General features: G+C 41.9%; 1 protein-coding gene across 2 annotated transcripts in view; it reads right to left on the reverse strand.

Annotated features, from left to right (window-relative positions):
- exd3 (exonuclease 3'-5' domain containing 3) overlaps positions 1-22,143 on the reverse strand; it is a 35,936-nt gene that overhangs the window by 10,615 nt on the left and 3,178 nt on the right. For both annotated transcript variants that reach the window (XM_046375026.1, XM_046375025.1), the window contains exons 3-19: positions 20,692-20,756; positions 19,763-19,924; positions 19,038-19,223; positions 18,866-18,919; positions 18,597-18,736; positions 18,399-18,505; positions 18,243-18,316; positions 17,390-17,428; positions 17,069-17,235; positions 16,506-16,659; positions 16,175-16,373; positions 15,971-16,080; positions 14,950-15,133; positions 14,634-14,806; positions 13,656-13,874; positions 13,484-13,537; positions 13,244-13,375 (exon numbers count right to left, since the gene is read on the reverse strand). In XM_046375026.1, coding sequence (XP_046230982.1) covers positions 13,244-13,375; positions 13,484-13,537; positions 13,656-13,874; positions 14,634-14,806; positions 14,950-15,133; positions 15,971-16,080; positions 16,175-16,373; positions 16,506-16,659; positions 17,069-17,235; positions 17,390-17,428; positions 18,243-18,316; positions 18,399-18,505; positions 18,597-18,736; positions 18,866-18,919; positions 19,038-19,223; positions 19,763-19,924; positions 20,692-20,756 — 2,219 coding nt within the window. The remainder of the gene's footprint in view (positions 1-13,243; positions 13,376-13,483; positions 13,538-13,655; positions 13,875-14,633; positions 14,807-14,949; positions 15,134-15,970; positions 16,081-16,174; positions 16,374-16,505; positions 16,660-17,068; positions 17,236-17,389; positions 17,429-18,242; positions 18,317-18,398; positions 18,506-18,596; positions 18,737-18,865; positions 18,920-19,037; positions 19,224-19,762; positions 19,925-20,691; positions 20,757-22,143) is intronic.

The following is a 22,143-nucleotide window of genomic DNA, read 5'->3' on the forward strand; positions in this document are numbered from 1 at the left end:
AAACTAACTTCAAAGTGTCTCTGGTAGCCTTGTTCATGTCAACAGGAGACACAGGGGAGGAACATAGCATTAAGTAATGCAGAGAGGTAGAGGGGGAGGTAAAAAAAGAAGGGGTACGGGGGTAAAAAGGAAGCAGTACACAAAGGCTGAAGGGAAAGAGAGGACTGAGGTTGGAGGAGGGTAAGGGAGGGTCAGGGAGAAGTGGGTCGGAGGTGAGAGGTTGGGGTATTAGGACAGAGGAGGGGAGGGGACTTGTGGTGAAGGAGTTCACCTCTAGTGTGAATGCAATGAGGTAAAACCAAAAGAAAAGACGATGGAGAGAGTTCCTGTGTCATACACGCTCTTTAATTCCACCCTTCCTTCCCTTCCTCCCCTCCTCTCCTCTGTCCTCTTCCCTCCCTCCAACGCTGCTCCCTCTCTGCGACCGGCCCCAGCAAATTCCCTAGGGCCAGGGGCAGTCCCCTTTCAGTCTCCAGTGACACAGTAATTAGAAGTGTGGGAACTGGATCCGTCCCTCTTTCTGAGCCCTGCACTCCCTCCCGCGCTCCCTCCTTTCGCTGGCCCTCACCCCCCTCTACCCTTCCCCTCCACTTCCTTTGCCACCTCTCTTTGAGCACCACACCTCATTTCTCAATCTCAGGAAGTAGCATCTACCCTCTGAAGGAGGTCTCACATGAGATTAAAACGCATATGTTGACATCTGAGGCTGACATTGAACTTCTATGAAAAATACAGTATATGCAAGCCTGCATCATTTAATATGATGGACAGCTTTTAAATACATAAAATGTTATTGGATCTTTTTAATTTTAATTAGCAGTTTTAACGATACAGAAGATATATTATCACCTACTATTAAATTCAATTAAACATAATACATCCAAGGAAAATCCATATGGGGTGAATCCTCTTGGGCCACCTGTGATGGTTATGGGAGCTACACATCACACACACTCACACACATTCAACCCCATACCCTTCATTCAACCCCCCCCCCCCCCCAACCACCACCAGTCCACCCCACCTCACCCCCGCCTCCTCTACAGTCCCCTATCTCTTAGAACAGAGCAACGCTGTCTCTCCCGCTCTCTGTCAAGCCCACCACCGCCCCAACCCCCATTCGCTATCTCCGCAGCGATAACCATGGGAACAGCAGCACTGTGGGAACGGGCCACCAGTTGACCAAAATAGACAGCAGGAAAATGGAGGGAAAGAAAGAAAGAAAGGGCTCCCTGCATCCAAGGAGGCCTGTGTGTGTGTGTGTGTGTGTGTGTGTGCGCGAGTGTGTGTGTGTAGGAGGTCCATGGGATCATCGAGATAGACAGGTACTCAGGCACTCCAGTCACCTCTGGTTTCCATTGGTAACAAAGGGGATGGCTTGAGATGCCACATTAATTCATGAATGGTTGGAGTTTGTGGGACATACCGAAGATTCTCCTTCTCACCCACACACAACCACACACCCACACCCACACACTTTTAACAATCCTACAGTGACTAGGTAGCAGCGTCCCATGCGAAAAGACTACACCCTTAACCACAAACACTCACACCCTAGTAGCACATTGATACTACACCATCACACACCCAGTCACACAACAGTCACCTCTGAAAGCACACTATTCAGACTGGATGTTCACACAAGTTCAGGATTGAAATGACTGGAATGACTGGCATTCAAAAACTCAAAAATAGCTATGAGATAACAACTTTTCAGTTTTAGGCTGATTCTTTTGTAAACTGAAATTCATTCATTCATTATTACTTTTTTGACCTTTAATTATGTTTATCATCACCTTATTGCATGGATCTCTGCAGATGGTGCAGTCTTTCTCTATCTTCATTATTAAGGACATGCCAACTTTGTTTTATGAATTCAGGTTACTCTTATCATCATTTGGTTATTTAGATAAAAGGATTCTTTTATTTTTGTTTTTTTTATGCAGCCTCACTGCATCCTGGATGTCAGAGATGTGATTCTTGCCGTCATCATCACAGCTTGAATACACGGTTCTGTAGAAATCAAAAAAACATTACTGCAGCCGACCTATGTATCAAAACTGCTCGCACTTATTTGCTTTGTTTATACTGAATTTGGTATATGTATATGCAATGCTGCTTGTCTCTAGAGAGTATGGATAAGAACACATGCATGCAGACTTCATGGTATTGGTTAAAATGCTAGGATGCAGTTCCTGTGAGAAACATTACACACTGGCTTCTGGCTTTCCTTCGGCTGAGAGAGGAGGAGGAGGAAATGGGAAAATGACGCAAGTATCATCATCATCATCTTTTTTTTTTTTTTACCTACTGCTGGTCTAATTTTCCATCCCTTTTATATACTGTATGTCTCTTAGTAGCTTAGAAGTATAAAATCTTGGCTTCCAGTCTTATTTTATTTCCCCTTCTCTCTCATCTTCATCTTTCACTCTGTTGCTCTGTGTTTGTTCCTCTTCATTGTACTCTCTTTGGTCTCTTCTCTTCTGATTTCTATCAATCCACCCATCTACCCTCTCTATCTATCTACCCCCCCCTTTCTATTTTGCTCTTTCAGGCCTTTCCCAGGCCAAGTAGCCTGACCCCTTCAGCCTTCTACCTCTTTGCTCCCTGGGGGTAGGGGGGGTGTCTGCCTGTGACTATTCCCACCCCACAAGGACTTTCACTTTAATCTGACTGTGAGTAAGAGAGAAGACAGCGAGAACAAAAAAGTGTGTGTGTGTCTGTGTGCCGACCAAGTCCAAGGTTCCCAAAGAACACAGAGATGAGTTAGAAAAACAGCAATACATCGCAGGGGCATCAGCATAACATGCAAACACACAGACTACAGCGGGTAAGTTCACAAACCATAGACTCTGCGGGGCGGGGGGGTTACCATCTATTATCTCAGTCTCCATGAGGTTTAAATCTAATTGTTGACACAACTCACTCTCGGAAACTGCACACACCCCCACAGGTCTGCATAGTTATCCTCGTAAGAATATTGCACTGATTTCAATGCATTGTGGACAGCCTAAGTCAAACTCTAACCTCAATTTACACCTTGAGCTAACACACAGCATGTTCAAACCCAGGGAGAGATAGGTTCAGAGGTTTCCAGTGTTGCTGGTGTTCTATCCTTTCAGTCACATTAAATACATTCTCATGAAACTGAAGGTGCGAAGGGAACAGAATAAAATCCAGCAGGGCTCCAGTTGTCCAGGATCTGAGGTGCATTTTACATCAGAAAGTACATATCCTGCACACAGTAAAATTGTACAAAACCTGGAACTCATGGAGCATTCACCTTTTCTTGACTCCAACTATATTCTAACAGCTTCCATATTTTTATTTACACTCACCAGTCATGAAAGTTTAAACAGGAGACAGGAAGGCACATACAACCACAGCATTTCAATACTCCTACTCTTGTGCGACTCTAAGCACATCAACAACAGACCACACACATTCATCATGCGGAGAGACAGCAATCATGAGCTGAAAGGTAGCTAAAATTATGCAGTTAATAACCTAACATTAGCAAAAGCACAGCAGGGAAGGACAGCATGATGTGCTTCCTAAAACTCCCTCATGTCAATGGGGGATGCTGTTATTAAAGCGCAAACCTACCTATAATGAGGTACCTTTTATACTCAAGTATTGTTTTATAAATGTCAAATGTCTTCTAGACATTATACTGGTGTCCTAAACCTGTTAAAAATCTGCCCCCCACGTACAGAAACATACATCTTCAGTTTCTAATTTTCTCAAGTCTAAGGCTGGGTGCTACAGTGCTGTCTGGCAATGGAATTAAACTGGAATAAAATTTAGCACAATGACAACAACAAGGTAATAACCAGTCTTGAATCAATCAGTAAACAGAAGACAGGCTCCACGGTAGTCTTTTAAGTTGTCTGCCTCCACAAAAACTGATGTAAGCCAGGTATTCTAGGCTTAAACCTACAATCAAACAGTTCTCTCTCCTGGAAGTCGCAGCAATCAGGTCACAGTACAAAAAAAAAAAGAACCCTTCAAATCCAACACCAAAAAAGAAAAAATTTGGGTTTCTGCCAAAAGGACTCATTTGCAATATCCCATGTGAGCAAGCACGGCTGCCTCCAAAGCGTGACTGCATGTGGAGGAGTTACCCAAGCTACTAAAGTGGGCCCGTGTGCCACAGAGTTATGATAATAACAACACTAACCCTCTCAGCTATTCCTCACTGGCAGGTATTCACATGGTTGAAAAGAGTTCTTTATGATCTTAGATGCGTGCAGACTGAGTTTGGATGGTTTTGCTATGTTGCTCTGTGCGTTAAGTGTGAGAGAATGATCTATGAATCACAAATCACTGAGCTGCGAAGACTGAAGATCACATTTCACTATCACAAGGGAAATCACTATACCATGACCGCATACACAAAGACAGCCATACTAGCAGTATCTCGGTTTCTCAAAACATGATTGCTGGGGCTAGTTCTCACAACACTTCTCTAAACTTCCCTATTTAATTTCCATTTCACTGGTTGATGCAAAGTTTACAGGTAACCCCCCTTAAATCTAGACGAGATATTTGCATGGGTATGCACACTTTAGATGGGAAAACAAATTGAGTGCAATTGCTTGGAAATATTTTCAGATATTCAATCAAAAAATCTTTGACCTACTTTTGCAATTGGTTTCATACAGCCAAGGTCTCAGCATGTCCCAATTAAGTGCTTGGCCTGACCCACAAGAATGCACACATTTTCCAGGTTATTCAACAGAGTGAACAATAATGCATTTTTAATAGGTTCATGTGTGTTTGCTGTGTGGTACTGTTGTCATTAGCTGACCCAAGCTTTGTTATTATACTCCAAAGAATTTTGCCTCCCTTAGGAGACTGTTTAGAAGCAGAGGGCAATCACTCACAGCAGCACAGTCTGGCTATGCAGCTACTGTGCTCTGAAAAACATGAGAAACTTCCTCTTTCTGTGTGTATGTTTCAGAGGAAGGCATCAGTAAGTGGTTCCCTCTCCCCGAGCGGCAGGGGAAAGTAGACCCTCTCGAGTGCCTCTCGGCTTCCCCACCTCCCCCATGAGCCAATAACACAGTCAGACAGAGATACACACATTCATGCTTATGCTCACACACACACACACACACACACACACACACACACACACACACACACACACACACACTCTCAGACACACAGTGCGGTTTCTCCTCTGGAGGGGAACATAAACAGGGCTGTCTGTCTGCGAGCGCAGAGCTAGTTCTCATGACATCACCACCCAGCAGGAATGCTCCGCTCTGCCCCGTCAAAACCCCTCCATCGGCCAGCAACTCGTGCATGCATGCACGCACACACGCACACACACAAAAACACATGTTGAATGATTTATGCACATCCACATTTTCACAGGGAAACATAACACATACACAACACGCACAAAAAGGCATTTTGAGTGACTTTCTCTCGTCTGGCATTCTCATTTTCATCAAGAGTGTTTTTTCCTTTTAATTTCTCGTTACTCACAGACATATTCTTCCTCTGCAAGTCTTGCCTTATCTTTACTGCACTGTTTTGCTCATTCTTTGCCTATGGTTTCTCCTCTCCTCATACACGCATATTGTCTGCGCTGTTCGCAGTGTCAGACCACACACCCACACAGAACACATCAACCATGACAGATAAAGGAAAATACTCAAATATAACCACCTGCATACAGTGAACAAAGTGTGTGTGTATGTGTGTGTGTGTGGGTGTGGGGGACATGGGAAATTACGCACTACTTCATTGTATTGGTGTTTGGAGGAAAAGCCCTATTGAAGCTCTCCCTCCTTCCTTTTCACCTCTCTTCCTCCCTCTCTAACTCTCTCCTCCCTTCTCCATCCCTTCATCACTTCCTGCCTCATCTCTCTCTTCCTAGTGCCCCCATCCACGCTTACTATTTTTTTTACTTCTTATACCACCCTCTAGCTTCCCTGTCACCATCTCAACTTGTAACTGTAATGTTTTCTAGTATCTTCTCTCCCTACTCTTTTTCCTCCTCTCTGTTTCTGTAAAGCTTTTGGAAAGCAGGAGCAGGAAGCAGCTTGGCTCTCAGACAATGGAACACATCAAAAAGCAGCACCAACCTCACCAACTTCACACACACACACACACACACACACACACACACAGCAAGACAAACAGGACATTCCAGCTGCCGGCTGCACCGGATTCCTCGCCTTGGCTAATCTGAAACGGAGGAGAGTGAGACTGGGAGTGGAGCGGAGCAGGGAGGCAGGGTGAGAACCAGGGTGAGAGAGAGAGAGCAGGGGAGATGGAGATGGAGAAAGAGAGAGAGAGAGAGAGAGAAAGAGAGAGAAAGAGAAAGAGAGAGAGAGAGAGAAGCAGAGAGTGCAAAAGTGAAACAGAGAAAAACGTGGGGAGCAAAAGAGGGGAAATTGGAAAGTGGGGATTACAGAAAGTGAGGCACGACACGGTTTGTGAACAGGAAACAAATATGTTCCTGTAGAATCAATGTTTTCATATTGTCTAAGAAGACACAGGTTAATTGTAGTATGGATACAAATTTTGATATGCATATTACATGAGACTGCAACTACCTTCTAAGGCACTACTTCTGAAGGAGCTGGCATCTAACTATTATTTTTGTGTTTGTCATTAATGTTTTGTACAAACAAAGTTAACTTAGGGAGAAATGACAGACATACAAAGGCCATGTCTACAGCATTGCAACACTATATACAGTTAATTAAAAGGTAGGCCTGCTGTACAAACTGAACTGAGAGGCCTTCTTCCACCTTTTTTTAGCAGTTGGCAAACAAACTAGTAAAAACTTTGTCTGAACATAAAGGTCGTTTTGGCACAAAACTTAGATCCTCATAGTCTCTCTGTGCTCACTTATTTTCTGTTTCAACCCACAGACTGCATGAGATGAGTATGCCCTGTAGTTCTTAACTCAAAGAACTATACAACTGTAAAAATAATTACTGGTGTGTTTGAAGTGATGTCAAACTGTTGTGTAAGGTGCAATGGAATGAATGACATGAGAGAAGTGAGACTGGCAAAACATGGTCAACTTTTAAGGTATGATAGTACTGACATATGTTTTTTGGAAATATTCATTTGTATAATTCAAGGGATGCACAACATTAAAATTGGTACAGTTCACCTAATGCACCAAACTCCATTGCCAACTTCCATTGCATCATACACACCAATTTGGCATTGTGGCTATTGAGATCCCATCACATGATGGACTTAAGTTCTACCCAGTGTGGTAGCTAACATAAATGGTTATTAAAACTTGGACAGTGATCAATGAATTCAATGAATGTGGGCCGGGGCTTCCCTATATCCTACCCACGTCTATTTTCCAGCACCCTTAACTGGACCACACCCTTCTTCAAACTTGGCCTTCATTTTGATCTCAACAGCACACCTGTGAAGTTTCATGGCTGCACCTCGCACGGCTCTGATGATAATACACTGACAACATCTGTTGAAAACAATACTGTGCTGCAGCTGGTATTACAGTATATCAAGCACAATGCCTGCATTGTGTAATTGGCTATACTCACAAAAAGTACTACACAGACAAAAGTATTATGATATTGCATTCTAAATATATACACAAGATTCTGAAGCGTTTCTGTGGGAATTTTTGCCCTCTCATGCTGCAGAACAATATTGAGGTCACGCACTCATTTTGCCACAAAGTTGGAAGCATAGCATTGTCCAAAATGTCTTTGGATGCTAAAGCATTTTATTACTTTTAAGGTTTCCCTTCATTGGAAGCCAGAGGCCGACGCAAGACCCTGAAAAACAGTCCCATCCCAACACTTTTGTCTAGTGTAAGGCAAAGACAGGGAAAGCTGGAAACTGTAGAAAGCTATCTTCTTAACAGATTCTTAACCTCTTGAACGATCCCTAGATCTAAATTTAAATGTCCTAAAAACAGTTAAAATGCACTTTCATTTGAGGGCTAGGAGAAACATTAGTGGTGTTTGACCAACTATAAATTCACACACAAGCAAGCAGAGAGACAGACAGATGGACACACAGACACAAACACACAGATACACATCGTGCATAAACCCACATGCACAGGTGTGATTGTGTTGCTATGCTATCCTGGGGCCAACTAGACTGTGGGAAAAAGGAGCAGGCATGATTTCTTAAAGACCAGATGCTTGGTGAGTGATGGCTCATCTCCATCCTTATCTATCTGTGAGTATGTGTGTCTACGTGTATCTGCTATTGTGTCTGCTCAGACAGCCATGAGGATCAACTTCAAAATGAGTCAGGGACACTACAGACACCATCAAGACACGTCTTACAGGTTACAAGTCATCGACCCCCTCGCAAAAAAACAAAAAAAACAAAAACTAAACAAAACTACCTGCTTCTCTCAACAATTAACTACTACTTTCAGGGGAATCATATTGTGACAATAGTGCGTACTACCCATCAGTTTGGTTACGTCATATGATTATTTTTATATGAACACATTAACACATTTCTTATATCATGATATACCTATCAGATAGTATCCTTCTTAAATCCAATTTCAGTTTTTCTTTTCAGTGGCTTCTGCATGAATTCCAGTGTAATCCAGTGAGTCACACAAGAATACATTTACAAGGAACAATAACTCTTTGCCACAGAGGACATTAGTAGCAAAGTGAAAGCTTAATATTTGTGGTCTCACTAGCTTATTCATTCATTCATGTATTGGTGTGACACAACAATCTGGCCTTTGTTGATTTGGCTCCCCTACAGACAGACAAAAAGACTGACTGTGTGACAGCAAGTCAATCCTGCAGACAAGAAATTGACAAAGGAGACGGACGTAGAGCCTGCCAATAACTGCACCCACTAACTATCATGTGTGTACAAGTGACCGGTGTGATGCGTGAGCAACTCTTTCTCCCAGTATGTGTGTATTCGGTTTTAGCACTTTCTCAAGCCGTATGTGTATGTGTGAGTGTGTAACAGGAGACGCAAAGCCCTCACCACAGACAGTGGGAAATATTTGGGATGGTTTCCCTCGGAATGTCTTGGCGTGCCTATGGAATGCCCCCCTCCCCATCGTCTCCACCTCCTCCCCTCTCGTCTCTGGCGAGGGGAGAGAGAGTGGGAAAAACGGCAGGACGCACAAATCTGAACGCCTGTTTTTTCGCCACGAAGAACGGTACGTGCGCAAAACGACCGCACCGCAAAAGCAGGGGAAGCCGCAGAGCTCAAACACGCTCAAGCGCACACACATGCACATAATTTGAACGAGTTTGTGAAAATGAAAGAATGCAACCAAAGCGTGACACTGTTCATATTTGTGGCTATCTACAAACACTGTGCGAATGTGGATTTAAAAATGGCAAATATGATTTTAACTCATGACAATCTGTAAGTCAATAAAAGTGAATGTTTTCTGCTGGATTTTAACACATGCGTACATCCCCGTTCTGACTAACAATATTTCACTCGCACATGGTCGAATACCCACACAAAGCCAGTGAAGGGTAACTTTAAACGTGTCTCAACCTTTCACATTCCTCCTGTTTCTCAGCCTGCGGCTCTCTTTGTAGTTCAAAGGACAGACAACAAGTCTTTCTATCGCCTCTCCCTCCACCACCCCTTCTGTTCCTTCAATGCCACCTTTCTCAGACACTCTGTCTTCCTCTCGCTCTTCCTCGATCAGCAAACACTCATCTCACTGATTATTTCTAACACAATCTCTGTTATGCCGTCTCAACTACCTCACGTTATTTTTGTCTTTCTCCCTATCTCTGACTGCCTTCTTTTTTGCTTTCACTACTCTTCCCCCTCTCTCTCTCTCTGTGTAATTTTACCTCACTGCCATCACCTCTGTTCTCACTTCTCTCCCTCCCTCCCTCCTCTTTTCCTCTCCCTAACCCCCCATCTCTCCCACCCCTCCTCTCACGGTGTGGCAGTTCCTGTTGCTCTTGTTTTCACTTCCTCAGTAGTCTGGTGCGTGGGAACCAGTGTTTCTGCTGTATTAGTGTCTATGACTGAGCATGTGTACATCTACAAGCGAGTCTGTGTGCTTTTAACCGCTGTTTGTGTGTAAAGAGCTGCTGAGGTGACTGGTGTGTGTGTATATTGTGGTGTCAATATTTGTTTGTGAATTTACAAGCATGTGTATCACTGTATTTTTTTTATTTTGTTTTGTTGGCTTCATGTCTACCTCTCAATATATCTCTGTCATCTTAACTTGTCTACAAAAGGCCAGTAAGGGACAGCAATGGAAGAGTGTGTGTATGTGTGTGTGTGTGTGTGTAAAGTATAGACACAGCAGGCATAAGTGGTAAGGATAGGACATAGCTGAATAAGGAAAACTGTAATGGACCAATGGCCAACTCCACCCTCTTACCCAACCCCTTGCAGGAATCAACATGTGTGTCAGCCTCTTCTTGACAAAGTTAAATTTATCTTTTGAAATAAATTAAGAAATTTTATTTTTATTCTACAAATGTACAAATGTGAATAAACTATAAATAAATATTTATCACTTGAAAATAAATGTATTATATATGCTTATTCCAGTACGATCAATATTCAAAACACATCCACTGTATGCTTACATCCTGTAGCTCTTGCTTGTGGCAGAGGGGAGTGACAAACAGGGCTGCGTATTGGCAAGAATCTGGTGATATATTAAGTATCATGATACAGGGATTATTATTGAGTATATTGTGATAGCCTATATTGTGATACTGTACACCAGGCCATGTACTGTTTCTTACGTCTGTGTTCTTTGTGTTTACACTAGTGATATGTGCTTCTTCCTGTCTCAGCTGATGTTATTATGTTGGGTATTTGGACAACAATGTTGTGCCTTGGTCACACTACACCACTTTCAAAGTCGTCAGATTGCTGCATTGTTCACACTACACAATGTTCTGTTTTTGTGATTGTGAATCTTAAAATCTTTGTGGTTTGCACACTATACCTGTGGTCACACATTACAAGAAATTTCACCAGGAGGAACCCCCAGCCATCTGTCTGATCTCCAAACTACATTCTGCCACTGAAACGTGCAAATAATGAAACAGGGAAGTGTACCATGAAAAAACCCTTTGAATGATAATTTTAAAAAACTTTTTACCTTCTTATCTCTTTTTATCCGCTGCCTTATTGTACAAGTACGTATGCCATCGAGGAAACACATTACATTTCCTTCTTGGGATCTCGATGGTGGACACATTCCTATGCCACTAAAATGCCTATTGATGCACAGAGACAAACTTTAACCCTTTTCCTGCATAAATCTTTACACATATGCAAGCAAGCCTGTGGCTAATCACTTCTTCTCTATCTTTTTATTACTTTTTTTTCATTACATTCACCATGAGGGAGAAACAAAAAGAAACAAAGAGAGAGAAACTAACACATCCATTGCTAATCAGAGAGCTTTCACAATCAGATAACAAAGGGGGTTAACTTCGCCTGGGTGGGCCACAGAGAAGCCCAGCCCCCCCTTTCATTCACACACACACACACACACAAGTATTAACTAGTATTTAAATATTTCAGTAAAATGTTTCACTTTTCATGCAGTACTGAAATGTGTATCAAGTTTTCTAGCCCGCATGCTTGAGGTAAGATGCTTCAATACACTCATTTATTGCAAAGGCGGGTCCTGTCTTCTTTTTCTTTTTAAAAAAAGATTTCAAGTTCGACTGAGGGGGGAGAGAGATATGCTCTGGTTGAGGTTGTAAAAGATCACCCACATGCTGGGACAAAAGTTTTCTCAGGTTTGCTGGCTAAGCTGATGGCAAAGATGGAAGGCAGACCTGCTTTTAGTGGTATTTAACACTTAAGTCACACATGCCTTTCCTTTAGCCATAATATATCAAAATGACTGCTGAAAGGAAAGATAGGTGGATGACCATTTGGTCACCGGTCATTTAAGCTGGTTTTTTGCGTTCAAGTGTGAATGTGTGTGTGTTTGTGTTGTCATTGCATCATAAAGTCTGGAGGTAGCATGAAGGTGGTCCAAGGTTTTTACATTTTGGGTCTGAGACAAATGCACCCGGTGGTGTATCTGAACACATTTAGGGCCCCCTACTAAGAACAGGACAGAACACCCACGTTTAGAGACTGTCCTGGAGAAGACATCCCTCTCACAGACACACAAACATCGTAGCACACACAGGATTCCCTAAACAGCCACCCACTGAGATATCTGCAGGAGGTCAGGTACCATAAATCTGACAATGACTGGCAACAACAAACTGACTAACAAATAGGTTCAGGTTCCACAAACATGATTAGCGAGGAATTATGTAGGATAATGCAGTGCGTGGCACCTTTATGTGAATCCATGTGTAAGTACGCAGTGTGTCTGTAACTGTGGAAAAATATGATACTGAAAGGTGGAAAGGAGGAAAGCACCCATTCAAACATATTCAGTTTCTCTATCAGGTTCAACTTATTTCTATCCTGGTTCCCTGCTTAAATTACATCCCAACTGCCACCACATGGTGAAAAATGTCTTTCTCAGAATACCTAATGTTTAGTTCTTTCCACTGAAACATTTATTTCTGATTCCTTTCATTTCTCTTTTCTCCCATTTTCCAACACCTGTACAAGTCCAGGTTGTGGTGGCAGCCCAGACATCCTTCTCCTCAGCCACACCCACCAGCTCCCTCTGGGGTCCCAGAGCCATTCCTAAGCCATATGGGATATGCATATCCATTTCAGTGTCTCCTGGGTCAGCCCCAGGGTCTGGACACCTCCACAGGGAGGCCACCCCAGGGGAGATGCTGATTAAATACCTTAACAGTCTCAACTGGCCACCAAACTCAAGGTCATTCCAAATGTCAGACTTCCTTGTCTTTGAGTGAAGGTGAACCCACTTTGGTTGCCATTATCTAAAGTCTCATTCTTGGGATCAATCCAGTACAATCACATTACCAGTCAAGATGTCAATCTTTCACTCATGAACAGGGCTGTCAAAATTGACCAAAAGTCACATCTGATTATTCCTTATAAAATACATGCATTCCTTGACAGCCCTACTCATGTACAAGATCATCTACGATCAGCATTTAAATCTTTCACTCACCCTCTTCCTTCCTCCTAATTTGTCTGTTTGTTTTATCTCAGATGTCAGTTGGCAAACTTAAGACTGCCTGTGATCATTGTACTTATTCCTCTTGTGTATACAGATAATCATGAACGCTGTTTTAGTAAGCAGAACATGACAGAACTTGGCCAAGCTGAAGTTACACACAGTTCATTTACTTACTTGGCAGCGGCTGAATACATCATTGGGAGTGGGCTGGATGTTGAAGTGTCTGAGGACTCGAACCGCCTGGTCCCTGGCTTTCTCTGTACAGTCGAGGGACAGGCAGCGACCCTCACCTACTTGGGAGCGTAACTATACGGGGAGAAAGAGACAGCATATGTAAACGCAAACACACATGATATGCACCACAAGTTTATAGATTTGAGATTTGTTCATGAGTTCCCACTAGTAGCTACTTACAGTCTGGAATGGTTGTCCACAGGTGAGTATGACACGGCCTTCAGCTTGTGCTAACTGACATACAGCAAACACAAAACAAAAACACATAAACGCAGTAATGCTACAATTGATAATCCAAAATACAAATTTGTTTTACTTAGTTTCTTCTCTTCAACTTGGGACGCTAACTAACCTTTGCAGCTACTCTGTGATCGTCAGTATTCTCCAACATGATCACATCGACTCCTAAACAGCGCAGGTACCTCCCAAGTCCCTGCAGCATGTTGTCACACACCACCCGCAACTGCTGTGGGGGCAGAGGGGGGGTGTCTTCTGAGGGCTTCCCACCACACAGGAGGTCTTTTTCTGTGTCAGAGCAAGGGGGTCTGACCCTTTGAGCCCCCTGACATTCCTAAATGGACAGAGACAATAATGTGAAACTTAACTGATCCCCACATGGGGATTCTTTTCATTTGCACCACAGTACATGGAGGTCAAAGCACAGGGTGAGCTATACGACTGCACCACTGGAGCTGATGGGAACCGTTGAAGTGTATCGGTCAAATATGCCTTATCCTTCCAAGCAGGGTGGATGCTCAAACTCAGGTTCTTCAGTTAGATTTTTCTTGGAAGTTCAAAGAGGATTGTTCAGTGTAACAGCACAATAGTTAATAAAAATAGAAAATGTCAAACACATCATCAGAGATCACCCTGTCAGTGTTCTTCTGACTGAATCTTCTGAAGACAAGCAGAAAAAGGCTGAAATTTGCTATGTTCTTCCTCATGCTCGTTGTTTATTCCAAACAAAGTGTCAGGAGAATGTGCAGAAATGTGTTTTAATGAAGTGAAGCAACAGTTTGTAGGCCTGAGAGGATAATGCAAACATGAAGTTGTCAAGGTCAGAGTCAAGGGCAGGTCAAGTACTAAATGGATCTTAGCTTCTATAGTTATTTTTGTATTTATGAGATTTTCAGTTCTTGATTTCAAGCAAAAGTAAAAGGAACACAAAAGGAAAAGTTTTCCTGAATTACATAATTTAGAAGCTTAGAAATTTGGGATTTTCATTCACTTATCTTCACATCCTTAACCTCACAGCATACATCCACCTCATAAAAATGATTCAAAACTATCAGCAACTTTAAACAATGGGGAAGGTAAATTGAAGCCTGACCTCTTCACCATGGTTCTGTTTCATCTGCGCAGCCTGTTTCTCCTTCTGCTTCTTTTCTCCACTCTTCTCTGATTGGCTTAAAGAGATGCTGTGCAGGTCAGCCGGTAGCCCAAAGCACTCTGGGTTGCTGGAGAGGACGGAGTACACCTCCAGCAAACAACAGGCATCTGCCACTAGAAGGAGAAACAAGAAGAAACTATGTATTTGTTTGCAATTCATCAGGGAATAACAAAATAATCTTTGATGCTCCATAGTGAAACAAACAGCGGCCATCTGTTTCCCTGTCATTGTCTGCCTGTGCATCCAAATACGTTACCTGCATATCTAATTTGGCTGATGCGCAGTGGCCGTTTCTCCCAGTTGGACATCTGCTCTGCCTTGTCCAGGGGCTTTCCCAAGACCTGTTGTACCAGCAGACTGAGGCCTTTCTCGGCAGAGTCCTCTCCTACCAGCACCTCTTTTGGTCCATTTTGAGTCCTCTTGACATGACTACGCTGGATCTGTAAAAAGCAGTACAGAAATTCAAGTTAGGATTAAATGCTATGGTCTGTGGTTGAATATTTCTCCACTAAAAACTCAATGTCTGTGATTAAAGCCACTCTGTTTGCTTTAAAATACATAAAATTTGTGACCAGGCAAGGCTCCAAGCAATACATGTTTGAGCTTTCCATCTTATAACCTTAACACCTTCTGTCAACTAAATATTCCTGGTGATTTTCAAAAACATTTCTCAGGTTCCTCACATCCTGCAACATGCAGCCTACTCCAGCAGATGGTGAAGCAACCTCATCAGATACAGACCCATGCTGCCGTTCCTACATTCCTATCCACTGTGAGCTCAGCTACATACATCTCAGGAGGACGACTGTGCTACAGCTGCAGTTTGTACCTGAGTTATGACCATGAAACCAAACACAGACAAGAGAAGTGCTGACTATACTGATAAATGTTACAATCCTCTCCTGTAGCCCTGGCTGAATGGAGTACAGCAGAGAAGTGGCAATGCCAACACTGATGCTTGCTGAGCTCGACCAGACAGCCTTCTCAGTTCCAGCAGCACATACACACACTCACACATACATTTATAAACACACTCTGCAGTTACAAACTACTACATGTTTATACTGAATGTTAAATTGAAAATAAAGGAAATAAAGACAATTCCCAAGCACTAGTTTTTGCTGTGTGTGATGAATTTAATAAAACATTACTTACACCACTTTTGATTAAGGTAGCATGATGCTCACGTACAGTATTTTCTAGTGCTGCTATAACTGAAGAATTTAATCTAGAAGTAATTCATCTGAAGTTATATGAATGACATGTGATAATGTTACCTTCTGATGTACATTAAGAAGATCAAGCATCCCCTCCATCTTCAATGGCTCCTCTAAAAACTGCTGCCAGGTGGCCAAAACACATTTGAGATCCCCTGACATACCATAACCTGAATAGGAACAAAGTAGAAATGTTAGAAATAGAAGTATGGATAGAAAAACCCTGGATGAATTGTATTTTATTTTGTCAAGTTTGTTTCTTACCCAGTTTAAGAACATCTTTCATAGAGAACAAGCTCCTGATGAAATTAACAGTATCTGGGTGTTGACAGAATCCGCTTGCACAGAGGTCTAATAAGAATACCTGGTCAAAAACTGCAAGCTGTATCAGAGCAACTTTCTGAGTTGCAATACAGCCAAATGTAGGCGGCCACTCCATGTCAAGTCCTACTACACTACCATCCTAAGAAAGAAGCAAACAGAAAATGATTCGTCATAAATACTTCCAGCAGTAACCCCATTTGCCTATTAATCTTATGTACAAGTTTTCATTACAAGACTGCTCTCAAATAGAGACGGAAAACATCCTCTATACCTTCAGCACAATGTTTTGACATAACTGGAGGGCTTCCGGTGTGTCCACAAAGTGAACCTTGTCTCTGGTGAGTGGCACCTGGTAGAACTTCTCACAGTGAGACTGAGATGGTATCCACTCCTCAGTTTCTGCTGAATTACTCAGTTGTATCTGTCTGAGCAGAGGCAAGAAATGTGCATGAGCGTGCACATCAAAAGGAGACAAAAGAGGGCGGGGAAAAAAAAAATAAAAACACAAAACGGGCAAATGCAGAATGAGAGAGGACAGATAACCTTAGACATACAGGAGAAACAGATATGTTCCATCTTCCATCATTAGAGGGCAAAATGGGTCATCAGCAAAGTAATTTTGTTTCAAACTCTAATAACGGCTTTAATCCACACGAATATTTTAGCGTCACAGTCACAATCCAGGTTAATAGTCAAAAAGATAACTAGATAAAAGATAACTCCAATTGTTTGTTAATAAAACAGCATTGAACTGAACTGAGATTGGAACTATTCCTGTCCTCAGCCTGTGCATTTCGCAATTTTCACCACAGGATATGATAATGTGTCACTCACCTCAAATGAGGTGGTAGACTCTGCTGCGTTTCCCACACCCCACTCGGAAGTCGATATCTATGGATGTTGTATCTCAGTGACCACTGAGCAGCTTTCCGAAGACCACAGTGCTTCACCAGCATCTGCACCAACTGGATCTGTAGCTCAAGGTCATCTGCCACTACATACTATACATACATGATGCACACAAAAATCACACATCTATCTATCTATCTATCTATCTATCTATATAGATATAGATATACACACACGTATATATATATATATATATATATATATATATATATATATATATGTGTGTGTGTCTGTATATATACATACCTGTACATGGTCACACCAGTTCTGCTCTGTCATGCTTTTCTAAAAGAAAATAGAGGGTGAAATACGGGAAAAAAAATCACAATGTGTATAATTAATGAATTCTGTAAATGGGCAACCTGGCTCTGATATTGCCTTTTCCATATTGTGGTGTTTCTAAATAAACCACGATTGCCATTAGTCTAAATTTTCACTCTTTCCAGCAGTTCTTTCAACATGGATTCACGTAATTTCCCGATGGTTCCCAAAAGTCCTTGCTCCAGATGTTGATCAACTGCCATCAATATCTAAAACCTGGACCTCTGACTGCTCATGTTTTCAGAAACTGAATCTATCTCTCATTCTAAAATCAACCAAGATTCCTCTGAGGGTCATTACTGGCTTTTATTGGCTAAAAAGAATTTCAACAATTTTGACAGTGATTTAAGTTGACATAAAGAATGTGTAACCAAAACAGGAATATTAGCAGAAAAACATGACATTTTGAATAAACATTTCCAAGATACGATTAAGTCCTGAAGACACAGGGGGGTGTACATACTTCTTTTACATGCTTCCTTTCTTTTTTATGTGATGAAACCACATTAAACTAATAAAAATAAACAACTGTACTGTTGTAATTGAGTTAAAAAAAACTGCATGTATCAATGAAAAAATCCAACATATTTAATTTTAAAAAGGTGTTGTAGTTAAACAATTTGAGCAAAAATCCATAGGTTGTACATATGTCGTATATACATACTACGATTATTCCCATTAGTTCGTACCACCTAAAACAAATGCCACTGATCAGCCTCAATACCTGGTATATTTCATGATGTTTGAGTAAAACAAAAAAACCTGCAGCATCTTTTACCTCCACAAATCTTGCGTACATGAGGAAACGCAAAGAGTCCAATCTCCTTTTGTGCAGCGCATTGGGACACAGTCCTAAAAAGATGAGGTCACAATCATTTCTGCCTGATGAGCATACCCATACATGATCAACTTCACATGTGTTTCCGTCACACACCTTGGTCAATGTTGAATTTCTCCACGAGCCTGAAGACTTGCTTGGTGAGCATTTTGGGCTGGATCTGGTCCATGCACTGTCTGGACAGAGAGAGGTGAGGGAACCGCCTGTGGAAACACAAGCAGACACAACCATATGAGTTCATATAGCAGTGCACCAACACACACATGTTCCATTATGTTTTCCCATGCTCCATACCTCCTTACGTCGTTCACATTGAAGCTGGGATGGCACCACGAGTCTAGCAGAGTCACCAGTTGTTTCTCTAGATCACTGTGGTCTGTGACAAAGGACTCTGCCAACTGAAACTTATTCTGCAAGATTAGCGGTATACACATCTGTAGGAGAAGATTGGAGACGACAATTATTAAAGTTGGGAAGACATTTTAGAGAGGCCATTTTGAAAATTTTAGATCTTAAGCACACTAATACAGTATAATAGCTGCTCATGACACATCATGTCTCACCTCCTCCATATTCAGTTCTTTTTGTAACTGCAGCTTTGTGCTGATCACTGCTGCCTGTAAAAAACACAAAGTGAAAAATCTAATTTTGTAAATGTTTTATTTTTTTTTGTAAAAGTAAATATTTTGTTTCAGCATTCATTCACTTTGGCTACCCAATAAATGAGGCACACACCTCTTTGTAGCAGTTAAGAGACTGCAACCTCATAATGTGCAGTCGAAGTACGGCCAGATCCAGGGACTTGAGCTGGTAGATGTTCATGAGACTATCTACAAAGCTAGCCTGGGCGTCCGTTAACAAACCCAGAGCCCGCTGTTGGAGCGCCATTGCTTGTTGCTCTGAGAGTGAGTTCAGGGTCACCTGGTGGAGGGACATTAATAATGAAAGGAGGAATGAAAACAAGAATGGCCCATAAAGCAATAACCGCTGGAACTAATGGAAGTAATCCCACTTGCGATGGTAGTGGTAACATGCGGCTCTGCAGGTGGGTCAGCAGGAGGTCAGTGATTAAAAAAAAATGTACCGTACACAGGAATGCAAGATGCAAGGCCCTTTATGCGCTGGTATCTTAACATGTCGCCATGGTGTTTGACAAAACACCTGTAAATATGACTCAGGCAATGTGACAACTTAACACCTAGTTGCATTTATCAAATATATATACATGTATTATAGGGTAGGATGCATGTCTTCTGCCAGCTTACAAAGATGGCTCTTCAACTGTTTTAACATATAAGCCAAGTCATTACAGCATGCACAAATGAACTGATTCATTCTTTAAGCTGTTAAAAAAATGCAAACGTAAAACTCATTGTCAGCAGGTGGCACAAACAGAAAAAAAACTGCGACTCTGCAATACATTTCTTTGGTTTAAAAAGGTTTGTTTGAAACTTGTCAACCTGCGGATGTTCCTTTAACCATGTCTGGAATTCCATGAGGATGTGATGGCCGAGGGTGTGGCTCCGACCCTTCTGTTTGCCTGGACAGCTCTCCAGGATTGTTAGCAAGGCCTCCAGAGGCTCGGAAAGCTTTGAAAATCCCTGGAGGGCTGCCAAACGTAGCTGTGGGGAAGGGGAGGGAGTGGTGTGAATTAAAACCAAAATTGTAAAGAGAGAGATAAGACAAATGTATGAAACATTACAGCTTATCTTTTTTTTAATATATTCAATCCTATTTTTGAGTAGATTTATACAAATCAGGACCTAGTGTGTGTCATTCTTATTATACCCACACGGTATTCATTGACATAATCTCAGTTAGTTTGTAACTAAAATGGGAACTATTCAATTATATTGTAGAAACCTGTAATCAGGTCATGAATTTTTAGAAAATCCAAACCAAAGTAGCCGGTCAAGACAAACAGCTAATCTCCCTGCCTAACACCAGCAGAAACATGAACCTGTGACACATTTTAGATCTCTCAACTAAAGAATGCAAACTCCGGCATTAGAAACTTCCTACACAGAGAATGAAAATAATATCTGTGTGAGAAAATACTTTGCGCTGTGTCTTAATTTGCAAAACAGATGTCATCCACTCAATATCCTCCTCACACAGATCTCAAGTTCATTCAGTGCAACACAAATTCCTTCCTTCCTACAGACAGACACTCTGGTTTCCTCATTAACACACACACACACACACACACACAAACACACACACACTGGTAAGTGTCATTTAAACATGCTGGTATCCAATCTCTCTCTCGTCTTCCTTCCTGTGCAAGTGCTTCTTGCAGACACACAAATACTCTATCTCTCTACCACTGTAAACACACATGCACACTTGCATGTGTGGAACTGACACATGCTGTGAAAGTGACTCTCACCGTCTGCAGATCTTTCCGGTTCCATACCTCCAAGAGTTCATCTCTCAGCACGGCAGGGTCAAGACCTTGGGGATCACACACAAACACACACACAGAGAAGAGGTGGGGTTTCACTCTGACCTTTGACCTCAGTCAACCTGTCAAGGTATCAAACCTATTTGCCTTCTTAGTTGTTTTCTTAATTAACCATATGAAACAGCCTATGGGGCCTCATTAAGAGTTCCAATTTGGAAAGATGAAACCTTAGCAAGATACAAATCCTCTAGATCTAATTCCGAAAAATAAATAAAATAGAAAAATGCAGAGGCTATGCAAATGGGTCATTTTGTCAATAATTACAATACATTTTTTTGCTGAAGCCTCCAGGGACATTTACTTTTTCCAGTTAGCACGATAGCCTGCTTGGAAAAACATTTTTTAATCAGCTCTTCCTGGCTGTACCTGCCCTTACCTTGCTATGCAAATAGCAAGCTTGGTACAGGTTATGAAAAACATTCTGTAAACCACAAAGCTGATTTGCCCTTTCTAGTAAGTAGTGGTCACAATAATAAAAGGTCACATTTGCTTCCAAAAAGTCTTGAAATTCCATGTTTTGTGTCCAACCTAAATCTTAGCTTATAGGTAATGTGATATACTGGAATACACTGGAAATATTGTTCGTTAAAACAGGCAAAGCTGAGCAGCCATAACGAGAAATATTATTTCTTTAACAGGCATAGCAAAGCAGCCATAACATCGGATTAACAGCTGATGCTAGTTGGATAGTAGAGGAACCTGGCATTAGCTCTGCATTCCAGTCGAATCTGCAGCCAAAATACTCTAGGGACAACTCTCAGGGCATAATTTTTTGGAAGACCACAGTGGGTAAAGAGGCCTAGAACAAAGGAGAGATGTAAGCATGCATGTGTGCTTGACGTTTTATCCATCTGCCTGTGCATGTATTCCATTGAGCCTTCTCAAAAGTACCAGCTCCTTTCTCTGTCGCTCATGCTGTGTGGGCTCCACTGTACCTGCCCCCATACCCCCCCCCCTCCCTTCCCAGGACTAGTTTTCCTGTTCTCCTCTCCCTCCCTGCAGCAGCCTCTCTCGATTTTGTCTCGGATTTCCCCAGGAAAGGGCTATGCGGTGGTCATGGTGTAAAAAATACAGCCTTCCTGATGCACAGCCTGGGAAAGCAGACCAAAAGACCTCTGCCTCTCTCTCTGTGTTGGCCTCTTTCTTCACTGTATTTCTGCTGGCCTGACATGTTGCCTTTTAAACATGAGATGAAACAGGAGATTCTCATTTGGTATAGCGTTTTCATTTTAAAAAATGCCAGTTGTGTTTTCACCAGTGGTTTTTGCATTGTTGTGTTTGTTAGTACAAATCATGCACGGTCAACATTAGTGTCAGTCACTCTCTATAATATATATTAGTTTCAGATTTTTGTAAATGCATTTACTACCTTTCAGA

This window comes from Scatophagus argus, chromosome 20 (assembly GCF_020382885.2).
Source record: "Scatophagus argus isolate fScaArg1 chromosome 20, fScaArg1.pri, whole genome shotgun sequence".
Classification (NCBI taxonomy): domain Eukaryota; kingdom Metazoa; phylum Chordata; class Actinopteri; family Scatophagidae; genus Scatophagus; species Scatophagus argus.